This window comes from Apodemus sylvaticus, chromosome 14, assembly GCF_947179515.1.
Source record: "Apodemus sylvaticus chromosome 14, mApoSyl1.1, whole genome shotgun sequence".
In the NCBI taxonomy this organism is placed as follows: Eukaryota; Metazoa; Chordata; class Mammalia; order Rodentia; family Muridae; genus Apodemus; species Apodemus sylvaticus.
The window spans coordinates 11,741,238-11,766,620 of NC_067485.1; the positions used below are offsets into that span (position 1 = coordinate 11,741,238).

The window sequence follows — 25,383 nt, forward strand, 5'->3', positions numbered from 1 at the left end:
ACCGTCATCTGCAGGACCGTAAGGGACAGCTGCTGGCTATCGTTGGTCTGCGGCCCCCACGCAGCTTCCCCAGGACTTCGTGGGCCCAGGGAGGCTGCAGGATATAGTCATCAGCCATGACAGTGTCTGTGCAGTGCTGTAGGCCCGGGAAACAGCTTTCAGCAGCACTTACCCAGGCCTATCCCCCAAAGGTAGGGACACCCCAACATCAACCTTATAGCAAGCTTGAGAAACCACCCCTGAAGGCTTGTGTTTAATGGAACTGTCATAGTCTTCAAGGCCACGCACTCCCTCTAACTTGCTCCGGAGGTACTGGACGAGCTCTCTACGGGCAAATCTTCCAGCATCAGATTCAACGCGTTTGCAATCTCATAGTAGAGCCCCTGAAGCCTGGAGAGCAGAGCAGGGGAGAGAAAGCTGAGGGTGAGCAGGCTCTGAACCACACACACCCCGCCCCCACAGTACACACTGACCTGCTGGCATCGCCAGACCCACAGGTGTGTGTGGGATCGGAAGAGAACAGAGACTTCAGACAGGTTAGAACCCTGCATCTGTCACTCCACTGAGGGCCCCTGGTGTATGTGAAAACTCACCTTCCAGGCTCCAAAGCAGGACTAGGTTTTAGCACCTAAACAGTACCTAGACTATTCTTGGACCCAGTGTGGACATTGCTGGTCCCCTCCTTTTCGGTCACCCCAGTCTCTGAGGCTTCCAGGGGGGATTTCATCCAGAAGTCAGGCTTATGATGTCTGTGCCTGTTCAGAAGTCCACAGAAGCTCCCTACGTGTCCATAACCCCAACTAGCTGACATTGAGAATAAGGCCTGCATCAGCCATCTCTGTCATTTAACAGCCCAGTGGCACCTTGGGTAACAGGCAGAAAGGGGGCAGATTCTCATTCAGAGTCACATGGGGGGAGACGCACTGGAGAGATGGCTCAGCAGTTAAGAACACTGACTTCCAGAGATCTTGAGTTCAAATCCCAGCAACCACATGGCTCACAACCATCTATAATGAGATCGAATGCCCTCTTCTGGAGTGTCTGAAGACAGCTACAGTGAACTCACATATAATAAATAAATAAATCTTTTAAAAAAAAAAAGTCACATGGGAAGACAGTAGCAGAGCTAAGCTAGCACCCCTGCATGTGACACACTACCCCATCATGTGACATACTACCCCTGCATGTGACACACTACCCCATCGTGTGACATACTACCCCTGCATGTGACACACTACCCCTGCGTGTGACACACTACCCCTGCATGTGACACACTACCCCTGCATGTGACACACTACCCCTACATGTGACACACTACCCCTGTGTGTGACACACTACCCCTGCGTGTGACACACTACCCCTGCGTGTGACACACTACCCCTGCGTGTGACACACTACCCCATCGTGTGACACACTACCCCTGCATGTGACACACTACCCTATACCTGCTCCCCATCACCTCCACACACACAAGCCCTGCTCCCTGGAACTTGATTAGCAAGGAGTTAGCAAGGCCTGGAGGGATAAAGGAGCTAATAGCAGCTAGATACAAATAAAAGAGGGCTAGGAGGGTCAGCAGAGCAGAGTCCCTTCTACCATAGACCCCCACACACAAGAACCCAGCATACATAGGATCCTGTGCTCTCAGGAAAGGCCTTAGTGTACCCATCTGTCCTGCAGCATGGTCAGCAACCTTCAACACCTTCGGGTCTACCACATGCCCTGACTTTACAGAAGCCATGAGGACCAGTAACTCACTTTATGACCACAGTGTCCTGGTTGTCCAGCGTGAACAAGTAGATATCGATGAAGGAGAGGCTCGTGCTGAAGTCATCCAGGACCATGGGGTCTGTGTGCCGCAGGGTCTTCTTGAAGTCCTCCACCATCTCAACGAACTTCTTGCCACCAGTTTTCTAGAGGCAGAAACAATGAGAGACCAATAGGCAGGAGAAGCCAAGGTACACAGAGACCTGAAAACCATCATGGATCCCAAGAGTCACAAGCTCATCCTGACTACTGAGCCTGGACCCTACAAGGATGACAGAGTCTCATGGGCCACCATCCATGCTGTGAGACCAAAGGAACAAGAGAACGTCTAAAGGTAAGTCTGGGTGACCTCCTCTAACCCTGAACAAACCTTGGGCATAGCTAGACTTGCTGGCATCTCTGAGTCAGAAAAGAAGCCAAGGGGAGATGCTTTGACAGACAAGAGATCCAGCAGGACTCCCAAGTCAGGCTAAGAGCCAAGAGACAGAGAAGAGCGCCGCCCACACAGTGGCAGCATGCTTGGGACGTCCAACCCATTGAGCTTATTTTTGTCCTGGTTTTAGGAGCGGGAGGATATAAGAGAGTGACTCCCTGACATAGCATCCTCATCCAGATAGTGGCCTGGAGCTGAGCTGCCTGGTACCAGACAAGCCCTCAGTGAGAAGCGGTGGCACAAGTGATCCTGCCCAAAGGACCCCACAGTAGAGAATGATCCACTAATTAGAGAACTTTAGAAATGCAGTACTAGGGGCTGGAGAGATGGCTCAGCAGTTAAGAGCACCGACTGCTCTTCCAGAGGTCCTGGGTTCAATCCCCAGCAACCACATGGTGGCTCACAACCATCTGTAATGAGATCCCATGCCCTCTCCTGCTGTGTCTGAGGACAGAGATAGTGTACCCATATATATGGAATAAAGTATGGCTGGAACAAGTAGGGCCAGGGGTTGGGGAGGGGCAGGGCGGGGCAGGGCGGGGAGACTGGTCTGGGTGACCAGCAAGATGCCGTTTCAAAAAAAAAAATGTTTTAAAAGAAAAACATGAAAAAAAATGCAGTACTCATTCATCCAAATTTTTCAGAGAAATACAAATGCAGAAAGGAGTGCTTGACTCTAGAGGCTACAGGGAAAAGCCTGGTTTACCTAAAGCTGAGCAGGCCTGAGCCCACCTGCCCTCTACTGGAGTCCAAAGCCCTTCCTCCCAGGCATCCCATTAGCCCTGACTGTCCCTCCGAGTGTCCGCTGTGACATCCTTCCAGCGGGGCTCCTGACCTGCGTGTTCATCAGCCTGTTGACCTCCTCTTGCTGGCGCTTCAGGATTATTTGCTTCTCCTCCATGATCGCCAAGTTCCTCTCCAACGTCAGATCCCGCTCAAACTTTCTGATGGAGTCCTGATGCGGCAGAATAGACAAGTCAAGGCTGTGTTCCCTGTACCCTTTCCATTCCAAGCCCTTCTCCTTGCCTAGCTTGCCCTGCTGCTCAGGCCCACCCCACACAGGGCCAGCCCCCAACTCCAGCTGCCACCTGCAAGGGTTTCTTAAGCTCCATTGGTCAACTGCCCTCCATCATGGAGTGATGGACTTGTGGGGTTGGGTACCCATGAGAGGGGGCCATTTGGTTACCTCTATACTACTTCATAAGACACAATTCCAGCTTGTCCAAAAAAAAAACTGGCCCATACCTGCCACATCTGAGCCATGGGTACACACATGTACAGACAGGCAGACATACAGACAGACAGGCAGGCAGGCAGACACACACATACACACACACACATACACACAAGCACACACTATGCATCCTCACCTCTGTGTGCATGATCATCACACCCACAAACATGTTGAGGAAGATGAAGGAGGCAAGCAAGATGAAGAGGATGGTAAACGCCCGGCTTATAGTAAACTTCCTCTTGTCCAGCTCCTCCTGCAGGTTGGTCCAGCCATCAACCTGGTCAGGCAGGACAGAGCAGATTGAGCACCAAGGCACTGCAGAGGAGGTTTTCATGTCACCTATGCCACTGCAGCACTGACGCCGCTGAGGTCAACTCAGCCTTCGCTCCAGGCCTTCAACACCTCCTCCTTCACTGGCTATCCTCTCTACACAGAGGCTCAGAAATGTAGGGTGAAATTAGGTGGGAACCAGCATACCTATGGGAGTCTCTTCTCTCAAGTCTCCCATTTTCTCCTAAAAGGCACGGCCTATTTCCAGGTCCACCCATCTTTGAAAAATATATATATATATATATATATATTAAATGCTGCTCTTTATATAATTCAAAAGTCTAGACCTTGAGACTTGGACTTTGCTTATTCTGGGTGGATTTGTGACAGCTTAGTTTTCTGATTTTTTTTTAAAGCAAGCTGAGTGCTGTGGGTTTTATTTATAACTTAAGGTTAATCCAAATTAAGTATCATTTGAGAAGGTTTTCAAGTTTTATTACCCTGTGCAACACATGGAATGACTTGTAAAATCATGGAATTATAGACAGAAACAGAACCCACTGGCTTCTGACCGGTCCTAGCATGCCAAGTCCCAGCTGTCCTGTACCCAAAAATAAGCACCTGAACATGGAGAAGGTCCCAGAAGGTTCCATGCTCGCCCTTTCTGGACACTCCCTTCCTCAGATTCTGCCCTTACCAGGGTCCCCAAGCACAGTACCGTGGCCAGACTGAAGAGAGTGAAGAAGGCTGCAGCCAGGTTCCCCCAGTTTTCCAGGTCGCCTCTATCCACCATGCCAAACAGGCAGAATCCCAGGATCGCAAATATAAACATGAGGAGGAAGAGCAGCGTCAGCACAGAGGCCACAGTGTAGACTGTCTCCCCCACAGCGATGATAAGCGTCTGCAAGGCAGGAAGACCAGGCACTAAGTAACAGCTCCTGGGTAACCCACTCTGGAACATTCAGGTCCACCCTCCCCAGCTCACAGCTATCCTCAGGACCTCGGGCTATGCCTGGCACATAGTAGATGCTAAATAAGTATCAACAGAATGAATGAATGAGTAAGTGAATGAGTGAATGATCAGAATTGAGCCCAGACTGAGGGCTGCACCAGTCTCACAGTGGCATCCATCTTGTGTCATGGGCAGACTGTACACATTGTGTCAGGGCTGGGTTGCTTTCTCCCTCAGCCCCACTGACCTCACTGCTTGAATCCAGTCTGACTCTGTGGTCATCCCTGAATATTGCATTTGGGCTTCTCGGCTAAGAGCTTACCCTAAATGTTCATTCCCCCAAGTCTAGGAGGAATAGGGATACCACCATGCACCTGAGGATAGAGAGAGCCAAGAGGAGACGGCTCCCCACTTTTCCTGGGTCTCATCTCACAGGCAGCTCCCCATCTTATTACCTGAATCTCCCTCCTGTAAAACAGGTAACCACCTTGTTCCCCTTCCCTTACCCATCCCTGGAGAGCCAAATGCATTTAATGTCCACTTACCATGTCTTGAGCTTTTCACTGAGTAAGGGCTTTATGAACATTGAGTTACTAAGAATGTTTTCATAGACCGTGGTGGTTTAAGTTAGAATGGCCCAGCCAGGCATGGTGGTGCATGGCTTTAATCCCAGCACTCTGGAGGCAGATCTCCAAGAGTTCAAGGCCAATCTGAGAACCTTGTCTCAAAAAAAGAAAAATATTCACCAGGGAGGGAAAAAAATCTTTGAAAGAATTAGAAGGATTAGGAAGTATGGCCTTGCTGAAGAAGCGTTTCACTGGGGATGGGCTTTGAGATTTTAAAAGCCCAAACCAGGCAGAGAGTCTCTTTCTGCCTGTAGATCAGAATGTAGCTCTCAACCACTTCTCCAGTACCATGGGTGCTGTGCTGTTGCCATGTTCTACACCATGATGATAACAGACTAACCCTCTGAAACTGTAAGCAAACCCCCAGTTCAATGTTGTCTTTTAATAAGAGTTGCCTTGGTCATGGTGTCTCTTCATAACAATAGAACATTGACTAAGACAGAGGCTGGTGCCTGGCAGTGGTGGCACACGCCTTTTAATCCCAGCACTCGGAAGGCAAAGGCAGGTGGATGTCTGAGTTCGAGGCTGGCCAGCCTGGACTACATAGCAAGTTCTAGGACAGTGAGTGCTACACAAAGAAATCTTGTCTCAGACATAAAAGACAAAAGTTGGTACCAGGGATTGGGATACTGTTGTGACAGGCCTGCCCATACTGGCTTGTGCAGGACTATGGAAGACTGTAGGACGTTGGACACTTTAAGTGGGACTTAGTGGGCAATCCTATTAGGATCATGGAAGACAGTGCTGAAAGCAATTTGAACTATGAAGGCCCAGCTCAAGAAATTCCAGAGGGAAAGAACATTAATAAGTGGCCCACAGCCCCTTCTTTTACTATTTTGGAAAAGAATATGGCTTCATTTTGCCTTTGTCCTAATATTCTGACTGAGGCTAAACTAAAAAGGGAGGGTAAGAAGAGATTGGATTAACGGCATCTACAGAGGAGATTTCAAGACAGTCTATTATCGAGTGTGTCATGGTTACTAGTAATCACTCTTATGAAGATCTGTAATGAAAAGCAGTAGATGGAGGAGAAGAAATACAAAATGACAGTTTGAAGAAAAAAGGCAGCACCAGGAGGTGTAATGGAGCAGAGTCTAGGACCTGAGGGGATAAGAAGTTTAAAGACAACCCTGATGGTAAATGGAATAAAGGGAGCGGTGACCTTGGGGCGAGACCCTGGCTAACTAAGCCTCTAACCTGTAAAAGAAAGGAAATGCTCCTGCAGTGAAGAAAATCATTGAGAACTAGAAGCTGAGGGGCTAGAGAGGTGGCTCAGCGGTTAAGAGCACTGACTGCTCTTCCAAAGGTCCCGAGTAATAAAATAAATAAATCTTTAAAAAAAAAAAAAAGAGCTGTAGAAAAGTCTATAACTACTTAGGTTATGTGTCTTAGTTAGGATTTTACAGCTGTGAAGAGACACCATGACCAAGGCAACTCTTATAAGGACAACATTTAATTGGGGCTGACTTACTGGTTCAGAGGTTCAGTCAATTATCATCAAAGCAGGAAGCATGGCAGCATCTAAGAAGGCATGGTGCAGGAGAAGCTGAAAGTTCTATATCTTCGTCTGAAGGCCACTAGAAGACTGGCTTCCAGGCAGCTAGAATGAGGGTCTTATAGCCCACACCCACAGTGACACACCTCCTCCAACAAGGCCACACCCACTCCAACAAGGCCACACCCACTCCAACAAAGCCACACCCACTTCAACAAGGCCACACCTGCCCCAACAGGGCCACACCTTCTAATAATGCTACTCCCTGGGCCAAGTATATACAAATCATCACATCATGCAACAAGTTTTAAGAGGGAAGAGTCAATAATGGCCCCCTATCTGACTTGGTAGCTGAAAGGGATTGGGGAAGGGTACACACACCTTAACCAGCAAACAAAGGGCTGGAACAAGAACTGAGGTCTGGAGATTTGAGTGTAAGTGTGAGCAAAGAGGGGTGAGCTTGTAGGTTAGACACACACATCTGAGGAAGGGATGAAACTTTCAAACGGCACTTGTGTCTACAGGTCAGAATCCTAGAAAACAGAAAAGATCACACAGGGAGGGGAGAACAAAAGAACAGCAGATGCAATGCCAACAAACCCAAGCAATGGCCCAGCCAGGAAAATCCACATTGAGAAGGCAGCCTGGAGAAACTGAGGCAAAAGGCCACAAAGGGGTAACAAGAGACTGACAGCAACCTCAGAGAGGATAGTCATTTCAGAGAAGGGGGGGGGGGGCGGGAAAGCAAGCCATGGCAGGAAAGAAGGAAGTAGGAACAGGAAGTACAGACACTGGCCTGGAACTAGAGAAGAGTGAGGCCCCGGGCACACACATGTACACACACAGCATCTGATGCCATGGTGTATGGAATGGGTGTCTGGGTGTGTATGCTAGTGAGAAAGTTCACATTTAGAGCCCAAGCACACCCTGCCTGTTCTGAAATGTTCTGAAGAATGTCCCACGGTCTTGGCAACGCAGGAAGGTGATGGGAATGGCACCTTCAGAGTGGCCTTACCAAGACAATGAGACATTGACCATTAAAAAAGAAATGGCAGCCAGTGGTCAAAGCCACCTGTACTGACTGGTTTTGTGTGTCAACTTGACACAGGTTGGAGTTATCACAGAGAAAGGAGCTTCAGTTGGGGAAGTTCCTCCATGAGATCCGGCTGTGAGACATTTTCTCAATTAGTGATCAAGTGGGGAGGGTCCCATGTGGGTGGTACCACCTTTGGGCTGGTAGTCTTGGGTTCTATAAGAGAGCAGGCTGAGCAAGCCAGGGGAAACAAGCCAGTAAGGAACATCCTTCCATGGCCTCTGCATCAGCTCCTGCTTCCTAACCTGCTTGAGTTCCAGTCCTGACTTCCTTTTGTGATGAACAGCAATGCAGAAGTGTAAGCTGAATAAACCCTTTCCTCTCCAACTTGCTTCTTGGTCATGATGTTTGTGTAGGAATAGAAACCCGGACTACGACACCACCCAAACACTGGCAAATCCTGGCACACAGCTCACAGCAGTCTGTACCGTAAGAAAGACAGCTAATGCACCGTGGATAGAAAGAAAGGCTCAGATTGGTCTGTACAGCCAGATTCAGCTTTTAATACCAGCCCTGATGTTTTATTAAAGTTTGCTTTTTTTTTGCCTGTATGTACATATGTGCATTGTGTATATGCCTGGTGTCCATGGAGATCAAAAGAGGACCCTATAACTGGAGTCAGAGAAGGTTGTGCAACGCCCTGTGAGTTCTGGGAACTGAACCTGGGTCTCCTATAAGAGCACCTGTGCTCTCAACTGCTGTATCATCTCTCTAAAGCCCAGCCTTGACATTTAGCTGCTGAGTAACCTTGTGCCTCAGTTTATTCATCTTTAAAATGAAGCTAATCATACCTTTCTTATCAAGACCGAGATAATAGTGGTCAGGTTTAACAGGAATTAACAGGAAGGGTAATACTCAAGTCATCATATCATTTCTTAGAAAGCTTCCCATAGCACATGCAAATGCGTGCACTCCCACACTCAGGTGCACAAGCACTCACCCTGATACCCCTGCTGTAGGAGACGAGCTTGAGGACCCGTAGAGACTGGATGCCATCAGCAAAGTGGAGGTATGCAAAATGATTCCCCTTGATCTTGCGGATGATATAGGGTATTGTGATGATAATGAGAATGATCACATCCAGTATGTTGTAGCCATTCTTCCAATACGTTATGGGGTCCACATAGACCTTCATGAGGAACTCAGAGATGTAGACAGAGACAAAGAAAAGCTCTGAGGCCTGCAAGGGTCACAGGGGTTAGAGATCAAAACAGATGCAGAGCCCCAGAGTTCCAGCCCTCTTCTTGCTGAGACCGCCACATCAGATGTGGAGAAACCCAGAAGCCCTGGCTCTCTACAGGAGCCTGATTCCCCTCCCTTTCTGAGTCTTCCTTGCCCGTGGCTCTAAGCCCAGAGCTAGGTTTCTCCCAGATGCAAGGCAATACAATGGCTATAGATATACAGGTCAACACTCAACAAAACAGGCCAACTGACATAAATATTCCCTGAGAGAACGTCTCAAGACCTTTCTGGCCATCCTGAATGGAGTGAAATACACAAATATCACTTTTAGGATGAAATATACAAATATCTAGTTACATTTACGACCATTGCCCTCAGCATAAATAAAGAAGTAAAGTCACCTGTTTTCTGCTAAAAAAAAAAAAAAAAAGACACTCTTACACTGTTTGAGCCAATCTCCTTCGAATCCTCTCCTCCCCTACAGCCCCAATGGCTTTCTCCTTGCCAACAGGTCCTTTCAGATGCATCCAAGATTTTTCTCTGCATCAAAATTCATTTGTCATCTGTACAGTCATCTAAAATTCACTCGCTCGGGACTGAAAAGACCACACAACCGTGTGCCAAGCAAGCCTGGTTTTAGGTAGGGGAAAATGAATGAGCCGAGGAGATTCCCAGTGTCGGGGAATTTGGAGCAAAGGGAGAGGATCTCAATCATTGTATAGTGCACAGTGCCGGGACTTACTAGGAGCTGGCAAGAGCAACTCGGCAGTCAGGGAGATGACAGTCAACCAGGCAAGGGGTGTGAGGAATCTTCTGCAGGGAGGGTGGGTTTGCCATTGGCACAAGGAGAGAGACAGAGAGAGACAGAGAGAGAGAGAGACAGAGACAGAGAGAGACAGAGAGAGACAGAGAGACAGAGACAGAGACAGAGAGACAGAGAAAGACAGAGAGAGACAGAGACAGAGAGCGCTAAGAAGCCCCGAGCTTCAAACACAGTAAGTGGGTAAATGCCGCCATGAGTCTGGGGCGCATTTTTGGAGAAGTGCAACTTGGCAACGGTTATTATCCTTTTCAGCTGTTTGCATCGCCACCTAATGGTCCGAGAGTTCGTTACCAAGTTCATGACCCCAGCTGCGTGCAGTTTCCCTGCTTGGCACTGGGCTCATCTACCTTTGGGCTTTAAGGATGAACTATCCCCGTGAGATGTTGGGTCTGTGGGTGGGGCCAGATGCTCATGTATCTAATAACCAAAAGTGCTTTGTGTGTCCAGAATTAGACCAGCGCATGTAAAGCTTTCAGTCCAGATTAGCCTGGTTTTCAGGGGTTGGTGGCATCGAATTCAAGTTTCTAATATAATAATACATTATGGTCAGCAAGTTTATGTGATGGATGTTCAAAGTTTTTTTTTTTTTTTACTCTCTTACTGAGAGTCCGTTTTGTAAATTCTTTCCTAAAGAATTGTTTTCAAATAAATGTCCTGGTGTCGAATCATCAGATCGCCCTCTTTAAGTTAGGCTTTACAGTTCCCTTTTACCCCGATTTCCTTATTTAGCCTGTGCACGCGTGTGTACAAGGCCACTGACAGGTGTCTCAATGTTAAGTGAGGAGGTCAGAGAACAACTTGCAAAAGTCAGCTCTCTCCTTCCACCGTGAGGGTCCCAGGGATCAAGCTCAGGATGTAAGACTTGGCAGCTGGCACGTGGATCCACTGAGCCATCCTGCCTGCCAATTTATCAGATTTTGAAGTGCCCATCCCATCTATGCGCACCCTTGGTTTTTTATTAGTGCACGAAGAAACTCATTCTAATTACATTTAAGAGCCCAGCTGCAGGCTTTGTTTTCTTCCCTGGTGCTTAAAGTTGAATCTGTTTTTTATTTTACTACTTTCTGCTTTTCGTTTCCCGTATCCTCCTAGTTTTGTTTTTGTTTTATTCGGTCTCTCTCCCTCCACCATTGCATCTCATTACTTTTTCTTCTCTTCTTCTCCCCACCCCCATCCCCTCCTCTTCTCATTCTTTCTAGATGTTGGGGATCAAAACCAGGGCTCATGCACCCTAGAGAGGACTTCCATTCCTGTGGTACTGCGCCAGCCTCCCAATAAGTCATTATTATTAGAGTGTATGTACATGGTGTGTATATGTGTCTGTACGTACATACGTGCACGTGCATGTCTATGTGTACTTGTTTGTGTAGACCTGTGTATGTGTGTGCGTGCTTGGAGTGTGTGTGTGTATATGCATACATGTGTATGTGTATGTGTATGTGTGTGTATACGTGTGTATGTGTGGGTGTATGTGTATATGGTTGTGAGTGTGCATGTATGAGTATGTGTATGTATGTGTATGTGTGCTTGTGTGTGTGTGTGTGTGTGTGTGTATGTGTGTGTGTGTGTAGGCACATGCTTGCCATGGCTTACATGTGGACGTCAGAAGACAACTATCAAGAGCCTGGTTCTTTCCTTCTCTTCTGAGGCAAAGTCTCCCTTGTTTCTACTGTGTTGCAAATTCTAGGTTAGCCCGAGAGCTGGGATCTCTGCCTGCCTTCCCCAGGGATCACACTCTTGATCTTACAAGAATGTGCAAGGGTCTGGTCTCTGCACAGTCAAACACTTGCCTCCTGGTTTCCTTTATTCTAAACCTCCTGGTTTAGAATAGCCATCCTAATGGGTATGACATCACATGCTCCTGTGGTTTTGATTGGCATTTCCTTAGGAGCTGGTGATGGTGAGAAGCTTGTCTTCTTTGAGAAACAGCTCCTCAGCTATTCTCTCTACTGGTCAAGTCCCTCACACATCTGTGATGCTAGTGTTGTTAAACTATGGAAGGTTTTTTTTAATTATATATAATTAGTTTTATATATTATATGTTATATATAATTAAATATATATACTTAAGTTGACTTTATTGGGGGGAGTGTTTTGTTTGTTTTTTAGACAAGCTCTCATTGAAGACTGGTCTCAAACTCTCTATGTAGCCAATGGTGTCCTTGATGACCTTAAGCTTCTTCTCCGTCCACTTGCCCTGAATGCTGGGCTCACAGGCACACACCTCCCTGAATGCTGGGCTCACAGGCACACACCTCCCTGAATGCTGGGCTCACAGGCACACACCTCCCTGAATGCTGGGCTCACAGGCACACACCTCCCTGAATGCTGGGCTCACAGGCACACACCTCCCTGAATGCTGGGCTCACAGGCACACACCTCCCTGAATGCTGGGCTCAGAGGCACACACCTCCCTGAATGCTGGGCTCACAGGCACACACCTCCCTGAATGCTGGGCTCACAGGCACACACCTCCCTGAATGCTGGGCTCACAGGTACACACCTCCCTGAATGCTGGGCTCACAGGCACACACCTCCCTGAATGCTGGGCTCACAGGCACACACCTCCCTGAATGCTGGGCTAACAGGCACACACCTCCCTGAATGCTGGGCTCACAGGCACACACCTCCCTGAATGCTGGGCTCACAGGCACACACCTCCCTGAATGCTGGGCTCACAGGCACACACCTCCCTGAATGCTGGGCTCACAGGCACACACCTCCCTTAATGCTGGGCTAACAGGCACACACCTCCCTGAATGCTAGGCTCACAGACACACACCTCTCTTAATGCTGGGCTCACAGGCACACACCTCCCTGAATGTTAGGCTTACAGGTACACACCTCCCTGAATGCTGGGCTCACAGGCACACACCTCCCTGAATGCTGGGCTCACAGGCACACACCTCCCTTAATGCTGGGCTAACAGGCACACACCTCCCTGAATGCTAGGCTCACAGACACACACCTCTCTTAATGCTGGGCTCACAGGCACACACCTCCCTGAATGTTAGGCTTACAGGTACACACCTCCCTGAATGCTGGGCTCACAGGTACACACCTCCCTGAATGCTGGGCTCACAGGCACACACCTCCCTGAATGCTGGGCTCACAGGCACACACCTCCCTGAATGCTGGGCTCACAGGCACACACCTCCCTGAATGCTGGGCTCACAGGCACACACCTCCCTGAATGCTAGGCTCACAGACACACACCTCTCTTAATGCTGGGCTCACAGGCACACACCTCCCTTAATGCTGGGCTAACAGGCACACACCTCCCTGAATGTTAGGCTTACAGGTAGGTACACACCTCCCTGAATGCTGGGCTCACAGGCACACACCTCCCTGAATGCTGGGCTCACAGGCACACACCTCCCTGAATGCTGGGCTCACAGGCACACACCTCCCTGAATGCTGGGCTCACAGGCACACACCTCCCTGAATGCTGGGCTCACAGGCACACACCTCCCTGAATGCTGGGCTCACAGGCACACACCTCCCTGAATGCTGGGCTCACAGGCACACACCTCCCTGAATGCTGGGCTCACAGGCACACACCTCCCTGAATGCTGGGCTCACAGGCACACACCTCTCTGAATGCTGGGCTCACAGGCACACACCTCCCTGAATGCTGGGCTCACAGGCACACACCTCCCTGAATGCTGGGCTCACAGGCACACACCTCCCTGAATGCTGGGCTCACAGGCACACACCTCCCTGAATGCTGGGCTCACAGGCACACACCTCCCTGAATGCTGGGCTCACAGGCACACACCTCCCTGAATGCTGGGCTTACAGGCATGCACTACCCTGAATGCTGGGCTTATAGGCACTCACCACCCATGCCCAGTTTTAAGTGCTAACATGGGGCCCATGGTTTTGTGCATTCCTGTGGCTACCTTTCTTTTCCTGATGTAATTACTCTGGCCAAAACTTAAGTACAGTGTTAACAGGATAAAAAGTTGTCAGTTTTGTCTGATTCCTGATCTTTTAATATTAAGTTTGATGATAGTTGTGGGCTTCTTTTTTTTTTTTTTCTTTTTCTTTTTTTTTTTTTCTTTTTTTTTTTTTTTTTTTGAGACAGGGTTTCTCTGTGTAGCCCTGGCTGTCCTAGAACTCACTCCGTAGACCAGGCTGGCCTCGAACTCATCACCTGTCTCTGCCTCCCAAGTGCTGGGATTAAAGGTATCTGCCATCACTGCCCAGCAAGGGGATTTTTCTTAATGTCCTTAATTTTTAAATTATTTGCAATTACTTAATGTGTATGAATGTTTCAACAGCATGTACGTCTATGTATAACATATGTGTTTGGTGACCTTAGAAGTCAGAAGAGGGGTCTAGAGAGATGGCTCAGCAGTTAAGAGCACCGGCTGTTCTTCCCAAGGTCCTGAGTTCAAATCCCAGCAACCACATGGTGGTTCACAACCATTCATAACGAGATCTGGTGCCCTCTTCTGGTGTGTCTGAAGACAGCTACAGTGTACTCACGTATAATAAATAAATCTTTTTAAAAAAAAAAAGTCAGAAGAGGGCATCAGAGCCTCTGGAAGTGGAGTTACAAGTGGTTGTGAACCAAGTAGGTGCTGGGAACTGAACCCTGATCCTCCAAAAATGCAAAAAGTGCTCTTAACCACTTCGCCACCTCTCCAGCCCCCATAAGGCCTTTTATTGGTAAGGAACTTTCCTTCGGGGCCTAACTTGTTAAATGGTTTTAGTTTGCTTGTTTTGTTATAAAATGTTGATTTCATCAAGTGCAAATGCTTTTTCTGTATCAGTGGAGCCAGTTGTGTGGATCTTTCCTTATCTATTGGTCTTCTTTTCCTCTTTGCTTGAGGTGATGCTCACCGCACCTCGCCTCACGCACTTTGGGCTCTTCTCTGACATGAGCACTCACAGCCGTGAGCTTCGCCAGGACACTGCTCACTGTGTCCGATACAGCCATGTTGCGATGATGGTTTCACTCACCCTAGAATATGTTCTCATTTCCCTGTGCTTTCTTCTCTGACCCGCTGGTTTAAAATGTGTTGATTTACACATATTTGAAACTTTTTTTTAAATCTTCTTACAGATGTGTTGCATATTAAATGTGTTTGCCCTCTACCTCACCCCCTCCCCACTCTTCCTTCACTAACCCTCTTTGTTCCTCTAGGAACCTCAGTTCTACCATGATCTATTCATAAAATCTAGGACGCACAGATCAGAGAACACACATTTCTTTCTGAGACGAGCTAAGTTGCCTCTGATTACATCCATTTTCCTATGAAGAATATAATTTCATTCTTTACACAGAATGACCCTCACTGTGCATATGCATATTTTCCTATTCTTTTCTCCATTGTAGGATGCTGTGGTTGGTTCTATAATTCAGTTATTGTTGAATGAAATATTTAAAAAAATAGAACTGGCACATTCCTGGTTCTTGTACCCATTCCCTGGTTGCCTAGTTAGCCACACACTGGTAGGCAACGGCCAACTTGTTTTTATCTCGTGGAGATTCTGACTCTGAACTCCACAGTCTCTCCACCCAGCTTGCTAGGCTCCCACTGGTGAGACACTACAATGCCAACCCTGTGCTTCAACTCCCCCACGGCCTTTGTGGAACACCTCAGGCAAACCTACACTTGGTCACCATACGTTTCTCTGTTGAACCCAGGCAAGCCACCATGTGAAGGAAAATGCAACACAAACTTAGTTCAGAAACAATGGTAACTCAATCTCAGGGCACATGAACTAAAACCTAATCTCGTAAGCCTTACTAAAATCGGATCCCTCTGGTGGTGAATCTTTGTGGATCTGCTATGATACCAGGAAACGCTAGCAGCTTACCCATCTTACCCATCTACTGTCTTGATTCCAAAGAGACCTAAATCTCTCCTGCTTCCTCTCTTCTTCCTACCAACTGGAAATCCCTCCTACTTGCCCAGTGATTGGCTCCTTTATTCATTAGGGGATTGACTCACAAGAACAGCACCAAGCCCATCCACAATAAGTTATTACTAATAGTGCCACAACAAACACCAATATGTAAACATTGTGTCCTTTGGGTAACTACCTAGGAGTGATTCAGCAGAGTCTTATGGGTCACCATACCCTTCTAGTTTATCTATTTCTAGTAAATCTATTTCTAGTTTCTGAGACCTCCATACTGATCTCCACAGAGGTTGCACTAAGCTTACCTTCCCACTGGCATTGTCTGAAAGTTCTCTTTTGTCCACACCCATACCAACATTTAGTGTTTGTATGTAAAAGGCAAAGGCAGATGCTGGATTCCTCAGAGCTCGTTACTGGCATTGGTAGAACACTTGGATGGTTATATGGTTGCTAGGATCTGAACTCTGGTCATGGCGATTACACAGCAAACGCTCTTGACTGCTAAGACAGCCCCTTGTTTGTTTCTTAGTTACTACCATTCTGATGGAGTAAGATGGAATCTCAGTGTAGTAGCTTTTTTAAAGATTTATTGTAGGTATGTGTCTGTGTGTGTGCACCATGTATGTACAGGTGCTCATGCATACTCCAGGGCAGGCCCATGGAGCTGGAGTCATGGCCCGTTGTGAGCCTGCCAGTGTGAGTGCTGGGAATGGAACTCGGGTCTTCTGGAAGAGCAGGAAAGGACTGTTAGATGCTAAACCCTAGCTCCTCAGAGTGGTTTTGATTTTCATTCCCTAGATGGCCTAAGGGGTTGACCATGTCATCGGTCATGCATATTCCTTCTCTTGTGAACTGTCTGTTTGTTTCATTGGCCCATTTATAACTAGGCTGTCTTGTTGCTAGGGTTCTTGAGTTCTTTGTTTTAGATATTAATCCTGTCAGATATGTATCTAATGAAGGTTTCTCCCGATGTGTAGGCAGCTCATGGCTGCACTTGGTTTCCTTTGACATAAAGAAGTCTTTTAATGTGACACAGTCCCATTTGTCTATTGTTGGTCTAATCTCCTGAGCACTTGGGTTCCTAGGCAAAAAGTCCCAACCTACACTTATCTATTGAAGATTATATAGCTCTCCCTAGTCTCTCCTTTTAGCAACTCATAGTTCCAGGTCTTATCGAGGGTTTTTGATTGTTTGTTTTGTTTGTTTTGCTTTGTTTTGGTTTGTGCAGGGTGGGAGATGAAGATCTCACTTCATTCTTTTATATGTGTGTACACAATTTTCTCAACATGACTAGTTTCTGTGTGTGTGTATGTATACCATGCATGTATGCTCAAGTGCATCTATTCATGTTTATATGTGTATCTATGCATGTGTGTGTTCATATGTGTATATATGCATGTATTACATTCGTGTGTATCTATGCATATATGTGTGTTCATATGCATATATGTTCATGTAATATGTTCATGTGTGTATATATGCATGTATACATACAGATGTCCATGCACATGTGTATGTATTTGTGTGGAGACCAAAGACAGATAAGTATCTTCCCCAGTCACTCTCCACCTTATATATTAAGGCAGAGTTTCTTTTTTTTCTTTTTCTTTTTGGATTTTTTGAGACAGGGTTTCTCTGTGTAGCCCTGGCTGTCCTGGAATTCACTCTGTAACCAGGCTGGCCTCAAACTCAGAAATCTGCCTGCCTCTGCCTCCCAAGTGCTAGGATTAAAAGCGTGCGACACCACTGCCCGGCCAGAGTTTCTTTCTTATTCAGCTAATCTACCTAGCCAGCTTGCTATAGGCTCCCCCTGTCTCCACCTCCCAAGTACCGGGACTACAGGGAAACCACTCCACCTGAGCAGCATTCGTGTGGATGCTGGGGATGTAAACCACACTTGCCTGGTAAGTGCTTAACCCACTGGACTCTCTCTCCAACCCTTACCATTTGTTAAAGATGCTATCTCTCCTCTATCAAGTGTTTTGCTGTCTTTGTAAGAAATCGAGTGGTTATAGCCATGTGTGCCCGTGTCTGCCTCAGCTCTTCTGTTCTGTTGACTTACTTGGCTGCCTCTGTGACAGACTGTACTGGTTTTGGTACTCTGGCTCTGTAGTACAACTCAAAATCAGATATGGAAAAAGGCTCCAACACTATTCTTTTTGCTCAAAATTGCTTTGGTTATTTGGGTATTTGCACTTTCATATGAGTTATAGGGGGGTTTCCCCGTTTTTGTGAAGAATGACATTGGGATTTTGTTTGTTTGTTTGTTTGTTTTTGTTTTTTTTGTTTTGTTTTGTTTTTTACAAGACAGGGTTTCTCTGTGTAGCCCTGGCTGTCCTGGAACTCACTCTGTAGACCAGGCTGGCCTTGAACTCAGAAATCCGCCTGCCTCTGCCTCCCAGAGTGCTGGGATGACAGGCGTGCGCCACCACCGCCTGGCTGACATTGGGATTTTAATGGACAGTATACTAGATTTGTTCAACAGCCATTTTCACATGATGGCCTTTTCTCCAGTACATGAGCATGGGACATGTCCAAAGTCTTCAATTTCTTTCTTCAGTGTTTCAAATTTCCCAGTATATTCTTATTACACTTCCTATACTGTGAACATGTGTTTGTATGTGCATGTGTGTGTATGTGTGTATGTGTGTATGTGCTGGTGGGGTACATGTATGAACACACATGTGTGCATGTAAGTGGGTGTGGGGATGTGTGCATGTGTGCATGCCTTATGCGTGCATGAATGTGTGTGTGCATATGAGTAGATACATGTACATGTGTGCATTTTTGTGTATGCCTCCTTGTGTGCAGGCACATGGGTGTGTACAAGCACTGTCAGCATGTGGTGGTCAGAGGACAATTTGTGGGAGCCTGTTCTCCCCTCCCACATGGAAGATGAATTGGGCCATCAGGTATGGCAGCAGAAGCCTCGTCCACAGGACCTACACGGTTTTGGTGGGAGTGGGGTAGTTTGTTTTGTTTTGATGCAACTATGAAAGGGATTGTCCCCCACTCTCTTCCTCAGAGCATCTGCTATTGGCAGCTAGAAAGGCTTCTGACTTATATGCTGACCTTGTATGCTGCCAATAAGAGTTTTCTGGCTGTGTTTTGGGATCTCTTACATGTAGACTTGTCTGCAGTCAGAGACGCTGACTTCCTTCTGTTTGTATCTCCTCTCTTTGCTTCTCTTGTCTTATTGCTCTAGCTGAGATGCCCAGCAATGCATCCAGGAAGAGGAGAGAATGTAGTTTTGGCAGGAATTCCTTCAGTTTTTCGCAATTTAGTATACTGTCGGCTGAAGGGTTGTCCTTCAGCCTTGGATACATGGACATATATTCCTTCTATTCCTAGTCTTCTCAGGGCTTTTATCACAAAGGGACTTGGGATTTTATCAAAAGCATTTTCTGCTTCAGTTAAGAGGTCACATGATTTCTCTTCTTGAGTCCAGCTGCACACACTGAGCCACACCCCAGCTGCCCCCACCCGTGTAACGAAGCCAGCTTTAGCATGGCTGATCATCATCTTGGCATGTCCTTAGATCTGGTTAGAGACAGCAGAGGTGATCATTCTGCATCTATGGTCTACTCATTGTCTGTTTCTTGTATGTGTACCTGAGTGATCTTAGCTTCACAAAGAGCCATTAGTGCCCTCTCCTCTCCCTCATGAATGTGGCCTCATTCTCCTCACGTCTTTTAAGGACTTTCTGACCACAGTATTTATTGTCCTTGGGTTTCACATTGGCTCATCTCCAGGAAGCAGAAGTATCCCCAAATTATCTCCTGCATCCCTTTGCCATGAGTACAATAAACTCTGCCAGCTTCCTTACATAGTAGATGACAAGACATTCCCACCTTCAGCCTAGCTCCTGAATCTATTCCTCTAAGAAGCTCCAGTTTCAGTGTTGACATCATAGGCGCCAAGAAAGCGGAACCACTGAGTCGGTCAATGTTCTACTTGTTCTGAGAGAACACAGAGCAGCTTATGCTGACATTACCAATCCAAACAGACTTTCTCTGTAGCCCAGGATGACCCTTAACTCACAGAGACATGCCTGCCTCTGCCTCCCTCCCAAATAATGGGATTAAAGGCATGGACCACCATGCACAGTGCAAACGCAGACTTTTAATTTAACATCGTCCACATATCTCTTATCTTCTCTCTCCATGACATCCCCATTTTCAAGAACTCGGGATGGTCCCAGCATTCTGAAAACTGATGCAAAGAGATCACAAGCTCAGGTCTGCTAAAAACAAACAGATAATACCACAAACAAACAACATGAAAGATGGAAGGGGGAAAAGGTAAGCTGCCCTGTGCGGAGGATGCATGTCAGTGGGCCATTGCTTGCCTACTCTGTGGGAGCATACCGTCCCTGCTGAAAACATAGAAATTTTTCATTATTACCCATTGCTTTCTCACAGACTTCACAGTGTCTCAGAATAACGCTACTGTGTGTATCACAACTAAGGTGATTGTTAAACATAGGTCCACATGGTAAGACCCTGCTGCTGGTGACAGCACACGCTGTCTTTCAGCAGGAAGCTGACTACAGAGAAGGCATGGGACATAGAGAAATCATCTCAAGCCAACCAGCAAATGGCTTCCCTGCTGAACAGCAGCTGGAGCACTGGCAGATGTTTCAGGTAATCACACACACTAGCCAGACTTCTACTTTCCTGGGTGTGGTGGTTTGTATATATGTGGCTCAAGGAGTGACACTATTAGGAGGTGTGGCCTTGTTGGAGTGGGTGTGACCTTGTTGGAGTGGGTGTGTCACTATTGGCATAGGCTTTAATACCCTTGCCCTAACTGCCTGGAAGCCAGTCTTCTCCTAGCTGCCTTCAGATGAAGATGTAGAACTCTCAGCTCCTCCTGCACCATGCCTGCCTGGATGCTGCCATGTTCCCACCTTGATGATAATGGACTGAACCTCTGAACCTGTAAGCCGGCCCCACTTAAATGTTGTCCTTATAAGACTTGCCTTGGCCATGGTGTCTGTTCATAACAGTAAAACCCTAATGAAGATAGTGGGTCATAAAAAAAAGTTTGAAGATATGAAATTCTAGTACATCCATTGTGGGAGGGATATGGAGGGAATTAAGAGGGGGGAAAGGAAGATATATGTGATCATATTTTATTATTGTATATATGTATAGAATTCTCAAATAAAGACAATTTTAGAATAAAAGTTTTAAAACTGCTGTATCTGGTTCTCCCAGTTGGCCTCGTCTTTCAGCCCTGCGATAGCCTTAGGATTGAGTGATACATCTACTGTGTGCTGAACGTGTTTTCCTGGGAAGCAGCGATCAGCCTTAATTCTACAGACGGCTATACAGTCCCATGCTCATCACCAAAAGCACCAGCTCGGTGCTTCCCCAGCCACTCAGGCTGGCTGCACACTGCCACCGTTTCTGAACATCAGTGCGTTTGTGTCTTTAAAGAAGCTGAGTCCCTCCCCTCCCGCTCAGCCGACATTCTCATGATTCCTTCCCGGGGGAAGCTGAGCAGGTCACTCACTATTGTTGGGCAAACTACTGCAGAGAAGTCAGTCGGATGGGTTTCCCAAATGCTCTGAAGCCAAACTGTTTTGCTCGGTAGTTTTAGTGATTCCCGGGTTAAGTTCATATTCTTGGGTATGCAATGTGTACTCTTTCAACTTTTATATTTTGGGATTATCTTTCTTCTGGTCTGTGGGAATTTGAAACACAAGAGTTCCTCCCATCTGTATTCAGGGTCTACTCACCACCAGCACTCAGTATCTTCTCCATGATTTTTTTGTTTGTTTGTTTGTTTTAATCACTTATATTTCAAATGAGTCTTTTTTAATTCCTCCATTTATTGGAGCCACCGACTGCTTGCTTTGCGTTAGCCTTCATTTTTAAATGGTTTTATTTGATGTCCAGTTGTTTCCAGGGCTTTATCACTTTGTTTCTGTCCCTTCTTACACCTGGGACCATCTCCATGAACATTGTGCTTGCACGAGAGTCGGATGTTACCACATTTATTGGATTTTGCAGCCTTAGCTATGCAGTTTGTTTCCTGGTTGAATCAGATCCCAGCTTGTTCTCTCCTGTTATGATGTCTGGGATTTCACCTCAGTCCTCTTTATTGTGCCTTTCATTCTAAATCCCTTTTCCTAGCCGAAAGTGTGCTTCCAACTCTACAGAACACAAGAGGCTGCAGCTTTGCCGAGTGGCGGTGGCACAGAAACAGGCAGATCTCTGTTCAAGACCAGCCTGGCCTACACAGTGAGTTCAAGGGCAGCCAGGGCTACACAGAGAAACCCTGTCTCAAACAAACAAACAAACAAACAAACACAAACAAACAAAAGCAGCTTCATTTGGGGGACTGTTTGGGGGACTATAGTTCTATTTCTTTTTGCTCTATCTGAATGCTGTCCTTTTTCATTATTATTATTTGTATGCCTCTAGCTTGTTAAATCTTCCTCGGGTCCCCCTAAGTGCACAGCCCTTTAGAAGGAGCTCTGCCTGGTCAGTTCTGCAAGCTCCAGCCCCTTCAGCAATAACCAAGAACTTCCTGTGCTCACTAGTGAGTTACTGGTGTGGGCGACCCAATTCTTGCTGTGGCTAGCTAGCCTGACCTCAGCCCAGCACACCCTGGTGGCCCTTGGCTTCCTCCTCACGGGGCAGGACCCTAATTCCATTGGAAATGCAACCTGTGAGACTCAGCCGTGATATGTGAGATCCGGAGCCTCTGTTTATGAGTTTAGAGAGAATTCTGGGAGATTTTCCAGCCACACTTTCTGCCACTAGCTGATGCTACTGCAGAGATCAAAGGTCTTTAAAAATTGTCTCTATAGAAAAATGTTTTGCAACAAAGATGCCTTTGAAATATTTTAACATTTCCAGAGATGATACAAGCGAAGTAGAAGAAAAGCTGCTTCCTGCTCACCTCCAAGGTCCTGAACATCCTATAGTGTATGTCGTAATCCGTCTGCAAGACCAGGAAAAAGGAGTTGGTGGTGACCGTGATGATCATCACGATCTGGAAGAGAGTGCTCTTGATAACCCTCCTGAAGTAAGCCTGACATTGCTTATCCTTCCTCCTGTCAAGAGGAGGAATGAGAGGTGGTTACACAGTACAGGGGTGGGGGGGGCTTGTAAACTGCTGGGTGACACAGTGACCCCTGAGACACTGTGATAAGAGTGGCCTGTCCCCACCAGGTTCTTCTCCCTGAACTCCCGAAAAAGAGTGGTCACTACTTCTCAGATAATGTTTCCTTAAGCACAAGGAAACACTTGAGTGTCATAAGAGAAAGTTATGGATGAATAAGCATGCACACATCAAATGATATCTATCACTGATTTACAATCATATATATATATGCATATGTATCTACATAGATACATACATACATACAAATATATAAGCTCATAAGTCTTGATAAAAACCCAAACGCCCTAAGAGAAAAGGAACACACAGTCAAGTCATGGCCATGCAGATGGCATGGGGGAGAGACAAAGCAACACCTTTATGTTCTCTGCTTATAAAAATCACTTAAGCTGGGCAGTGGTGGTGCTTGCCTATGATCCCAGCACTTGGGAGGCAGAGGCAGGCAGATTTCTGAGTTCAAGGCCAGCCTAGTCTACAGAGTGAGTCCCAGGACAGCCAGGACTACACAGAGAAACCCTGTCTCAAAAAAAAAAAAAAAAAAAAAAAAAAAAAAAAAAAAAAGGCCTATGGCCCCGCCCTCATAGAGGCAGTGTCAGCCTGGCCTTGAGCTCAGAAATCTGCCTGCCTCTGCCTCCCAAGGGCGTGTGCCACCACCACCCGGCTGGCCTTCCTATTCTTATTTATTTACATTTATCTATATTTTCTTAGGGGCTGGAGAGATGGCTCAGTAATTAAGAGCACTGACTGCTCTTCCAGAGGTCCTGAGTCCAATTCCCAGCAACCACATGGTGGCTCACAACCATCTGTAATGAGATCTGACTCCCTCTTCTGGAGTCTCTGAAGATAGCTACAGCATATATAATAAATACATAATTTTTAAAGTTTTCTTAAAGAGTAGTATGTTTTTCCTACTATGTGTAACAAATTAATACATCCTCATATATATATACATATATACATATACATATGTACATACATATATACGTACATACATATATACATACATACACATATATAAACATACACACATCTGTGCACACACACATAATTTAACTGTGTGTGTCAGCCTGCATCTGTGGTCCCAAACCCACTCCAGAACTTGAAGACAGAAGATGGCTTGCCTGAACCTGTGACATGGTGAGGCCTTTGTCTTAAGACACAACACACAGGGGGAGCTGAAGTGCCTTCTGGCCTCTGTGGCAACACAGATGCAGGCAGTGTGCATACATACATACATACAGGCACTCACATAACACACACCCCATTAAGAAGCAATAGCATCTGTGAAACCCCCACCGACTATATATATCCCATCATCTCTAACAAACGGATCGTCTTCGTCATTAAGACTTGAAATAAGTCCTGTGAGAAAAGAAAAAAGAAAAGGCCTTCAAAGTATCTAACACGTCAACAGAAAAACAGTACCCCAGGTGAACATCAACCGTGCTGACCTCGGCCTCCAGAGACACCAGCGTGTCTGAGACAAGTTCCTCTGTCTTGGGCTGCAGACAGGTGCCTGTGGAAGAGGCTAGGAGAGTTTGCGTGTCCAGAGCCAAGGCTACCCCTTCACTCATCTCCTAAACATGGAGGTAAAGGATACTTACTTAAACTTCTTGAGTCTTGCTTGCAATGCTTCTGATGCTGTAGCAAACAGTGAGCTGGACCTGACTCTTACAGGGTTGTGGTGAAAATGTTGAGACATTTTCCAAATTCTCTGTCTTACTTCCTCACTTTTATCACACAGCTAAACACCTTTACCTAAGGTCCTTCGTACCTGAATTCTAAGAGGCAACAGAGAAGGACCCTGGAAAGGATTCTCTGCTTTATGAAGTCACTCTTAGGCATTCTAAGTCATCGCTAGTAGCTAGGGAAGGAAGCCTGGCTAAGGCCCACTCACTTGTGATTCCCTCTTCCTGGGGTGAAGAATGCCCCAGACGGGTGAGTGCCTAGCAACTCCAGGGAAAGCGGGGTGACATTAGAGATTCGAAGGCCTTCCCTCGTGGTCATGTGCCTGCTTTGGCAGACAAAGGCCTTTTATAAGGTGGTAAAAATGAAACTGAGGGTCATGGAGGAGGAAATGAAGCTGTCTGAGTTTCCAAGGGTCAGAACATGCCCAGAGCCAGCACCAGAGACACCTGGAAGGGAGAAGAGTTTGCAGTGAGTCAGGCAATGGACACAACCCACAGGAGGCAGAGAGCATAGCAGGTCTTGCTAGTAGGAGGCTTGGGCTGTGGCTACCAAAATTCCTTTCCTGAAGAAAATGTAAGTAATGTCTAAGGTCATACAGACACACCACAGGAGGATGGCACCAAAGTTCACTCCAGGGAATCAATGAGTTTGTTGGTCTTACAGAGCACAGAAAAGGGGTTACAGACAGGTGTGTGAGTGTTCCCCCCCAAAGGCCCCACTGGGAAGTCTTTACCCAGCAAGAGTCATTGCTTTCCCATAGTTGTATAATGGAGGCCTCTCCTAACTCTCACCAGCCATATAATCTAGCCCT

At 46.7% G+C, this 25,383-nt stretch overlaps 1 protein-coding gene across 3 annotated transcripts; it reads right to left on the reverse strand.

Annotated features, from left to right (window-relative positions):
- Positions 1 to 293: 293 nt before the first annotated feature.
- Catsper3 (cation channel sperm associated 3) lies at positions 294 to 24,585 on the reverse strand. 3 transcript variants are annotated; one of them, XM_052156341.1, is made up of 8 exons: positions 24,488 to 24,585; positions 22,662 to 22,815; positions 8,811 to 8,897; positions 4,423 to 4,605; positions 3,571 to 3,711; positions 3,036 to 3,155; positions 1,759 to 1,913; positions 294 to 390 (listed from the first exon to the last, which is right to left on the reverse strand). In XM_052156341.1, exons 1-8 carry the CDS (start codon positions 24,583 to 24,585, stop codon positions 294 to 296), a joined length of 1,035 nt encoding a protein of 344 aa, XP_052012301.1. The 3 variants fall into 3 exon arrangements, with proteins under 3 accessions (XP_052012301.1, XP_052012300.1, XP_052012299.1); XM_052156340.1 differs by having other exon boundaries at positions 8,811 to 9,011; XM_052156339.1 differs by having other exon boundaries at positions 8,811 to 9,050.
- Between the last annotated feature and the right edge of the window lie 798 nt (positions 24,586 to 25,383).